Below are 10,573 nucleotides of genomic sequence, written 5' to 3' on the forward strand. Positions count from 1 at the left end.
TTCATATATGCATGAAGTTATTTACAAAAAATGTATTTTTAAGTAGTTTGAACTGATCAGAAATATCAAGCATGTTTATGTAATAAGCTGCCAAATATTCTTGAATTGACAAATGCACAAAGTTATAAGAAATACACTTGTCGATTTTGTGTTTATAACTTGTATACTGGGTGTAGTTCAAAAGACCAAGGCCATGAAAATTATTGAATGCTAATATGAAATTGGCACTAAAACTTTCCTTTGTAAATATGTGTTTTTGATGCTTTAAAGCTTCAAAAGCAAGCTGGGAGAGATGTATTAAATACTGGTGATGCATTTCTGACAAATGTTTAATAGACAATGCTGTGTTGGCTGACCCACCACCCAGCTTTTGCAGAAACCGAGAGATTGTTAAACAAATAAACTTTTCATATAACTCAGTTTCATCTTTTGGTAGTTCTTCATAATCCTTAAATGTGTACACCAGAATAGTTAACATGATGGGTATGTAGCAAGCACTGTTGATGGTGTGGTTATCATGGAGAAAAGACAATAGACGCTGAGATTTGTTGGGGTAATCTTGAAGCTCCTGCTCAATATAAGATTTCTTACTTTCCTCTGTAAAACCCAATACTTCTACTGTAACATCAGCACGTTTTTGAAGTATTTCTGTGGCAATAGGACGAGAGGTGACTACCACAGTACAACGTGTCAAGACTTCATGCTTTAAAATGTTGCTAATGAGCAAATTGTCTTTAGTACTAGAAAATTCATCTAAGCCATCTAATATTATTGTAATGTCAATATTGTCTATTTTAAATAACACATCAGCACACTGTGCTGATAGGTCAGCTGCTGACTGCTTAAAATTGTAGAAGTAATGAACCAGATCGTTTAAATCATAAATTCTTTGTATTGCTGGGTCACGTAAAAACAGTAAGAAAACAAGTGTAGTATCATTTAGTAGTGATCCTTTAGCCCAGCGGTAAGCCATTTCTTTACAGAGTGTTGTTTTTCCCTTACCCGGTGCTCCATTAATTAGTATCATTTTAGGATCTATAGTAGCTCCACTGTCGCAATAAATAGGATTAAATATGTCAGAGAGCTGAAAAGTCTCAAACTTGTTGTAATACAACTTACCATCCTGTAGTTGAGATAACTTTTCATGTACTTGTGTGTGCGATGATCCATCGATAAATTTCATTAAGCCTTCCCTCATAATACCAGCTACATCGGAAATTTCCTTTTCTCCCCGTCTTTTGTGGTGTTTTATAAGTAGCATGTTCACAAAATGTTCAGGGTAGAGGAGTTGCCATATATCTTCGGTACCATCATCTGGTACATGAAGCCTAGTTTGGATGTACCTTTCTTTTAGATACTTGGAGACTGACTGCAAAACTTGACCTTTAAGAAACAAATGTTAACATGGTGATTCATGATGACACCTATAATGAGTTGTGCAGCATAAATAGCAATGATACATAACCAGAAAATTTTGAAGGCGAGTTTTCTAGCTTAGTCATATGTTTCTATAGTAAACAATCAACAATTCTATTGGAAAATATATAATCAATCTTTTGGCTATACGTTTTGCTATTTCAAATAGTTTACTTGTTGAGGTTGGCTGCATCAGGTAAACTCCAATACGGGTGGTGGACAGGGGTGAAGGAGAGGCCAAAGGGTTAAGAGGAATGTGTAAGGATTAGGCCAAGTTATGGACCATTCATGTAGGACTCAAAACTGTCTAAAATTTAAGGAATTTTACAGTACAATTCTTTAAACAATATGGAGCTGTACAGCAACATACAGCCATCCCTGGTTGGCCAGAACTACATGAAGACCCCAGACCTTTTGTATGGGGCGTTGAAACTGGGCCTACTGGGCTTGAAGCTGCTAGACCATTTAACCATGGATGATTTGGACTATGAAATAAATTTGACGGTGTCTTTATATTGAAAAATTAAACCTATTGGGCAATAAGTCTGGATTTCCCACAACTCTTAAACATGCTAAAAGAACAGTTTGCATATGTGTCACAGTCTATTCGTTGTTCAATATGTACACATACATACCTTCACTAGAGTTAAGTAATGCACAAGGAACTGAATGAATAGCCTTCACAGCATCAATGAGGTTGCCCCATGTAGCTGAGAGGTCTTGTTTCACCCATTTTTGTAACATCACTTTACATCTCTCCTCACAACTGTTGGGATGATCAATGTTTATGATGTCAAGCTGTGAAGGTAGGAATCCTAGGGCTTCTCCCAACTCCCTCCACTTTGTTGCACAATATGGCACAATATGTGTGTTAGTGTCACGTGCCTCAGGTGTGTCATCTCCTGTAACAATGCATATGTACACAATACATGTACAAGGAAAATATAGCAAGTTTAAGTTCAGTTAGGGATTAAAGAAATAAAAAGTAGCAAAACAAGGGAGGCCATCGACACCTTAAATGTGGGAAAACTGTCACATCAATAGATTGTGAGATATGTGATTTTAAATAATTCAATCCAGTATAGTTTGGGAAGGTCAAAAGCCAAGAGTTTGAAATTTTCACCTTGAATGCAGCTAACCATAGTGTTTATTTCACTTCAATCCATAGCAAATTAGTTATTGATATAACCATGATTTTGAGCACCTTTTTTCGGTATCTGTGACACAAGCACATCATCATGGGTGGGGGTGGTGGGGGATAAGTGATTGATATATGAACAGAAAATGGCTGAATGGGTCATATGGTGTCTCCAGCCTTAATATTGAGCTCTCAAGACCACCTGTGCAACTGAAAATTAAAGAAACATATATAGAAAATGTCTGGGCAACTGTCCAAGGCTGTTCATGTCTCTAGTCTCGTGTTTCAGCTGGCCAGTGACATTACAAGGTGCCAGAGCCTTCCTAGTGGTTGGCACATGTCTCTAAAAATCCACTCGTGAAAAGTATCCTGAGCAAATCAGTAACATGGCTGTGGTGCAAACGTGTAGAGTATTGGTGTGGCTATCCATTCATGGTGAAAAGTGAACTTAACTGGTGTGTGCGTAGATCAACTATTATCAAAAATTTGGTCACAAATATACTAGTATATATTAATCCCTGATCAGTAGGGATTAAATGTCCTATTTCAGGTGTAGGAAACCTCCGTTGTTTTATTTCTTTGATCCGTAATCAAACTTAAATTCCTAATTTTTCCTTGTACAAGTTTGTTTACTTCATTATTATGACTGGAGAATCTGTGCATATTGCATTAGAAGAATGGCGCCAGACTTATTGTTTTCTGAACACATACCCAACTATCAAATTACTAAAAAAGCAAAGTGGCCATTACAAAATAGCTATGCTCAGCCTGTTGCACAGCATTACAAAAGAAGGAGAAGGACCTCTGCAATCAATCCTGGATAACTCAGATGATACCATTAAAATGTATAAGGATGCCATCATGCAGTACTACCTTGAATCAACACCTTGCACTTTCAGCAAAGATAAATGGGATGTAAAGGAAGGCACAGGTAAGTCCATGAAGCATGCATTGTATGTACTGTGGTATGCTAAAATGCACCAGTCAGATCAGGCTGAAGTAATGTCGAACAGTGAAAGAAATCAAGCCTGTAGCCTTAGCCATAATCAAGTTAAGCTTGTCTGAAGGCATCGGTCAGTTAGGCAGTCAGCCAATAGAAAATATAAAAATCCTATTGGAAGCATTTCAGGTCATATTCAAGGCACCTTTGGGCTCTGCTCTGCCAAGGTGCCATGAAGGTATTGTGAGGTTGGCTTTTGTGAAAAAGTAAACCTTCCTGATTCCTACTACAGTACTACCACACTAACTATGTATACTGTACTGTATGATACTAGCATATACTGTATGATAATACCATACTGTAGAGTGATAATACCATGCTTGCTTCATTGTCCACACATTAGAAAAGTTAAAAAATCATATTTACATACAAAAGCAGAAGGAATAATCATAACTTCATTCAATCTGTGTTACCACGTATAATGTAGCAACAGTTTATGCAAATTACACATTTTTAGTAAAACTTATACACATGCAAGTATACAACTCTGCATAACTTGATGAGGTGGAGCTCAAGGCAAGTTATAATAATGCACTAGTGTTTACTACAGTTTAATTGTGCAAGCTAACGCAATTAATAGGTTTAACTGATCATTAAATTCTGTATGGACAGCTAAATTCATATGAAAAAATATTTTAATGCCTTCAAGCATGTTAGATAGCTATATCGAGTGAACCAATTAAAAGAACATTTTGAACAATAAATATGCATACTGTAGTAACCCATGTGGTTTGTGTGAGTCATTTCTCCTTATATAATAATTCTGAGAACTGTTTATACCAAATATTAATCAACAAGTACAAGGTTAGAATCATATAGAATGGAAATAGCCATTGAGCTATCAGCAACAACAGACTAAGCAGAAATGTATTACTGTAGATTTATCAAATGCATTGTACTGAATGTTAATACTGATTACAGTAGTACGTATTTTACTGTACAAACCACAGATATTAAAATAATGCTTGCAGCAATCAGTACACAGTTATACACAGTAATAATTACATCGAGATAAGGCAAAATCACACCTTAACAAGATAGCTTGCCCAACCTACTAGAGATTTTTCCGTAAAATAACAGCAGCATCCATAAAGTATAGCTAGCAACAAGATTATTTTTGTCAGAAGCTGTAAATAAAGCTAAAAGGTGCTAAGACAAATAACATCAAATTCACATGATTTCCACTATTATCGTGATCTGTACACTTGACATCTCGTGCGGTGCTATTAACAGTGTCTACACATGGTAATTTTTACATTTCTGCATAGGTTGGCACAATTTAAGCAGTGTATCATCAGTGATCATACCCAAGCTCAGTCACATGAGTCTGATTGGATTGGCTAAGTGTTAAACTGCATGCAGGCAACAACAACGTTGCTACTATACACTTTATGACTCTTTTGTTTTACACTGAGGTTTCTATTTTTAAGCAGTTAATGGGGCACGTTTTGTAATCAAGGTGTAATTGTCGGCATATCTTGTCCTATTCCAGGTTCACCCAGATGGTTTGCAACCTTCAAATTTAACCATACTTCGTATGTGACCTCTTTGTTGATGGAAGACTACTACTGTGATGTGAGGAAGTTTTGGCTATCATTCATTTGGTGTCTGTAGACAAAAACCCATTTTTGTATCCCGAAATCATGCTCAAATAATGTAGCGACAGGAAGCCTACCTCACCAATGCTTTTTAGGTGAAGACGCAGTGGAAGGTTGAACTCCAGTATTGTGATAAAGATCAAGGCAGCAGAAAGTTACAGCTTGTAATCTCAGACTTAGCAGATATTTTGATTGAAGAAGGCAATGGAATATTTACCGCCACTACATCTGTGTGAGAGTTAGAACAACATGTAGCTACCAGCAGTTAGCATTCAAGATTTCATTTTTTTACATTTGGTAACCCTACTTTAGCCCTACTAAAGAGTACTACTGTACTGTTTGATACAAAGCACAATCTAAATATCTAATGAACTGCTGGTTTTTGTGTTGCAACTAGCATGAGATCTCAAGTCAAAATATGCAATTAAAGTAAGTAGTGCTTGAAGCACTTCTGACCTCCTCTGCCCAGTAGCAAAGAGTTGTTATATCTATGGCCAAACTGATCAAAATAAAATATCTTATTGAAATTAACCCCACTTTTGACAGAGTTCTTTCATCTCCTTAGCAACCACAGTATCTGCCATGTTTATGAACAACCGCAGTGATAGTGGTTTGTTTTATGTGTATTAGTTTTGACATTTAGGCTAATAAGCAATCTTGTAAGTGTTTAGTTACAAAATTAATTCCTGAAGTTGTAAAACTGCTGAAAATCCACTCATGGACAAATTCAATGTTTCCTGAATGCACTGGGCCAGTCCACATCCAGGGCATTTCTCAAGGTCTCACACCTCTTCATGCTTGTACAAACTGCACAGTTAGTTAGAAAACCTCATGTACTATCCACTTGTGGCTATAGCTTAGTTCAGTACTGCTTTCCCTGACTTGATTTGTACGAGAGTGTTAAGACGTGCAAGTCCTGTACAACAAATCAAGTCAGCAGAGTATAGTTGGTTCAACCCTCATTTTTTTTGTTAATTACTCTTGTTACATGGGCCAGCTGCCCAAACATCTACTAGTGCTGTGAAGCTAATTAAAACATTGAACTGTTTATCAAAAAGTGCTTTGATATGGGTAAGAACAAGTGAGTTATGAGGCTTCAAAAATATTCCATACGTTTCATATAGATGATTCAGGCACACAAACATGTTTACAACACGAAAACATGCTTGTTCCAGTGCAAAACCATTGGGAGTGAACATAAAAATATATGTTCACCTCTTTGATATTGCTGTATTTGGTGGAGGCTTGAGTGAATGTGAACCCATGAATGGATAGTAATGAGTGTTACTAATTGTGGAGTTTGTACGAGCATGGAGATCGAGGCGTGAGACCAGTTCCACAACCTCAGGAACTGCATTGGATGTGGATTGGCCCAACGCATTCAAGAATCGCCAAGATGTTTTCTCAGTGGATTTTCAGCAACTTCAGGAATAAATCCTGCTTTTTTTTCTTTCTTTCTTTTATTAAAGGATAGAAGAACCAGCCCTAATGGCACACCCATCCACCACACTGTAACTCTAAGCTAAGATGTTCTATTTAAAAAGGTTTTGCCTATACCTACACCTACAAAACTAAAACAACAGAACCTAAACAGAGAAAAGGAAAGAAGAGAAAAATGAAAAAGGGGCTTAGACAATCCCAAAGCGTCCCTCCCCCAGTGCTAGGTCAACTGAGGCTGGAATATAACCCTTAAGGGGATGACAGGAGGAGGGATGACAACTCCTGATGCACATGATGGCCGATTGCAAAAGGGAAAAGCCAAAACGGCAGCGAAGCCAGCTCATCATGTTACAATAAGGATGAGAGACAAGAGGAAGGCCAGACACTTATAGGCAACCCTGAAGTCTCGTCAAACATAGGCTTGCAAAGCAGAAATAGCAGAACACTCTTTGCATGATGCAATTCTGTACAGCAGTGAATTGATGATGCTTCACACTTTCATGTTGGGTTGGAACAGTTAGAGTGAGTATATGGGTTAAATATTTAGGTTGAAACCAACAACCTCAGAAGCTAGATGCCTTGATATCTAGGTGAGCACCAGCATCAGTATGGAGGAAGAGAGACTCACCAGTCAAAGATTGAAGGGAGGGGGCTCAGTGGATACACATCGTGGCAGACTTCAGACAGTAAATCAGCTGTTAGATCTCGGATATTATTGTGGTGAATGGTAGAGAAAGCTCCATTTGGGCATGTTCAATACTGTTAGATCTGCCACAAACACAGTTTGCAGGGAGATTCTGGGGTGACCAACCATAATGAAATGTGACTGCATTACAAAAGTCACCCTTGTGAAGAGCAAAACCATTGGCAGGGTGGACAGCAAAGAGGATGCACCTTTCTCACCTGTGAGTTTCAAAGATAGCTGAAGACTGGTAGAGAAGGTTGAGTAAAAAGATGAAAAACTGTTAGAAAGATTCTTACGCTTGATAGACAAAGCCTCTTGTTTGAGAGTATACTGCTGTTGAAAAATAGAGGATGAAAGCTGGTTTAAGATGGCTGAAGCTAAGGGAGACATGATGGAACTGAAAAGTGGTAGTTGTCTTGGGCAGATTTACAAGGATCAAAAATTCCAAGACCCCCAAGCCAAATCAGCAAAGCTAGTATTGTCCGCTCAGAGTCATTAGGAGGATGGAGGCAGAGCTTGATAAACCATGAATCATGACAGAGTACACAGCATGGGGCTGACTAGAGACAAAATTTGAAAGTTTCAGGACATCATCCCTTCAGAGACACCTTGTCTTGAATAAAAGTGGATATAAATTCAGGAGAGCTCCAAGATAGGGGTGACCTTCAGTGGTTATTCGAAGGGAGATGACCAATCAAGACTTTGAAACATTCACATAATGACTAAAGCCAGGTTCCAAGGTGGACAGTTGCTTCCACCAAATCAACAAGAGACCCAGCAACAGTAGTATCATCAGCAAACCAAATTTGAGTTGCTATACCTTCCAACCTTTGTATAAGAGGAACAGTAGAAAGAGAATACATGGACATAGCTAGAGGATCACCCTGAGCGGTTCCCTCTTCTGATAGCAAACATTCACCATCAGTAAAGAAGAAGCCTCCCTATAGACATTGGTAAAGAGGAGGCAGTAAGTTATGCAATGAAACATACTGATTCAAGGAACTAAAGGCATTGGAGGCATCAGCAAGTAACACAGCTTGGGTAGTAGAAGAATGGAAAAGGCTATGCATGGCAGCTTTGAGCAATGGATGCAAGAGAGTCACACAAGTCATTAGAGACAGGAGGTATACATGCACAGCTGCATCAATACCAGAGGGACCAGCTGCCCCATCAATTTTTGAGGCAGGAGTCACGAATGACCACTCCATCAAATCCTTCAAAGATCACCTGATGACATATCTCGGAACGAGGAAATTGGCACAGGTAAAGTTACAGAAAAATAATACATGCAATTCTACAATACGTTTAGTTGCTCTGTAAAATTAATGCCAAATTGAACAAACTATAATAACAGGAATAATCTGGCATAATTTTTCCGCCATAGTCTGTTCAATTCAGAATAATTCTACAGAACAATAAACCTATTGAGAATTTATATGTATAATTTTATTGCCGGTGCCTTTCCCTGTGTGTGGGTTAACAAGAGAATCATAAGTTTTCTTTGTCCTGCTTGTAATGCACTTGTCAATTTCATGCCCCACCCTCCCACCCCCGGGCGTCCCCACACCCCAGGTGGGGATTTGACATTGCTTCTTGTCCCCACCCCTGGGGCAATTGACAGTTGTCCAATTCACTGACCGGTTTTCGGTAGTTGCATTTCTAAACAATAAAATCGCACTTGTTATAATTTTACTATAGCTACAGGGCAGGTTTATTACTAGTTGCATGCATGAAATATGCGCTTAGTCATCCTTGAGGTGTTGTCAAATCCCCTACTATGGGGGTGGGGACATAGTGGGGATTTGACAGCCGATTTTGCCCCAATAGTGGGGAATTTGACATCACGATTTGTCAAATTCCCTGTATTCCCCCACCCTCCCCGGGGGTGGGGGGGTGGGGCATGAAATTGACAAGTGCATAACTAATAAACACAAGCTCGCCTATTAGTCTAAAAGTAAAAGACTAATACACGCAAACAATCCACTATCACTGTGGTTAACGTTGTTCATAAACATGGCGGATATCATAGTTACGGTTGTCAAGGAAAATGAACTCGATAAGCTATAGTCAGGTAGCTAGTTAATGCAACCCGACGCCCAACGAATAAAAATCCAAAATGAAATCCAAATTACACAAACAGTTCGCTTACTTCTTTTTCCTTCGGGAATACGTAGATCGGCCATTGCAGAATCAGCGTAGTCTATGTGGCAGTATTAAAACCTCACGCCTAAAAAGTATAGATCTTTGCTTTGTCTAAAGATAGCTAGTTCATATCTTTAACGAGACACCAGATAGATACATACTTTCCTGGTTTCACTGAAAAATGCACCCGGAAAACTGAAATTCAATTAGCTACATTTGAATCCTATCAAATGTGAAGCTTTAGCATGCAGTTACAAACGCTGTTGTAGCTATTCATTTAGCTAGCTACCGTAGCTATAGCTACTGCATTGATCACCAACCGTATTAGTAGCTATGTGAACCAGTTGCGAATGTTACAGGTGGGGTTGCACAAGGGGTCCGCAACTCCAAAAAGGTAAATCCTGTGCGAGATTTCAAATCTCATTTTCTCAGTTTGCAATTTTTTCAAGATTTCAAGTGATTATGGCAAGATTTCAAGATTTCAGAACATTTGAAACATTAGATATACGCAATAATAGTGTCACGTGATACGAGGAGTTCTTTCTCGAGTTCTCTGCAAACTTGTGGGGATGCTGTACGTAGCATACGTGACACTGCAAATACGGAAGTATACGAGAAATATACGGAACTTTACAACGATTTTCAGAGATTTCAGATTTCAAAAGCAAAGATTTCAGCAAGATTTCAAAGAGGGCTGTACGAGATTTCCAGGGAGTTGCGGACCCCTTGGGGGTTGCATTGGTTATAGCTAGTTTACGGACCGGGTGCAAGTGGGGCCAAGTGCGTAAATTACGTTTGCTGTAATTTAATTAACCTCTTAAAAGTATATTAAATAAGCCTTTATGATATATTTTGAGGGGGGAAATTTTCGCTGATTTCGTGGTTTTTGGGGGTTCACTACCAGTGAAATTTTTATCTTCGAAATATTTTGACCTGCATATATACTTTCGGAATGCTTGCAAATCCGCGAAAATTTTAGTTTTAGCAACATTGCTCCCCTTCGAAACATTTAGCTAGGCTATACGGTACCCATAGATCATAGATATACTAATCCCAGGTACCTGGGGTTAGTATCAGATTATGGAATGCTCTGCCAATAATTGATCTTACCCTTTCCTTCGACACAATTAAGCAAAAACTATAATTCGAATATT

At 38.5% G+C, this 10,573-nt stretch overlaps 1 protein-coding gene across 1 annotated transcript; it reads right to left on the minus strand.

The window, feature by feature from the left end:
- Nucleotide 1: 1 nt before the first annotated feature.
- On the minus strand, nucleotides 2–9,587 carry LOC136264801 (NACHT, LRR and PYD domains-containing protein 10-like). The gene is made up of 3 exons (XM_066059570.1): nucleotides 9,427–9,587; nucleotides 2,052–2,318; nucleotides 2–1,383 (listed from the first exon to the last, which is right to left on the minus strand). The coding sequence occupies exons 1-3, from the start codon at nucleotides 9,458–9,460 to the stop codon at nucleotides 2–4; spliced, it is 1,683 nt and encodes a 560-aa protein (XP_065915642.1). The 5' UTR covers nucleotides 9,461–9,587.
- Nucleotides 9,588–10,573: the final 986 nt, after the last annotated feature.

The sequence above is a fragment of the Dysidea avara genome, chromosome 8 (assembly GCF_963678975.1).
Source record: "Dysidea avara chromosome 8, odDysAvar1.4, whole genome shotgun sequence".
NCBI classification, from domain to species: Eukaryota; Metazoa; Porifera; class Demospongiae; order Dictyoceratida; family Dysideidae; genus Dysidea; species Dysidea avara.

Bases quoted from the DNA above. Each gene is read 5' to 3' on its own strand.
- LOC136264801 (XM_066059570.1), bottom strand. From the start codon at position 9,460: ATGGCCGATCTACGTATTCCCGAAGGAAAAAGAA. The intron at 2,319-9,426 runs GTAAGCGAACTG...GCATTGTTACAG, and splicing joins TATTCCCGAAGGAAAAAGAA to GAGATGACACACCTGAGGCA. The intron at 1,384-2,051 runs GTATGTATGTGT...TGTTTCTTAAAG, and splicing joins ATTACTTAACTCTAGTGAAG to GTCAAGTTTTGCAGTCAGTC.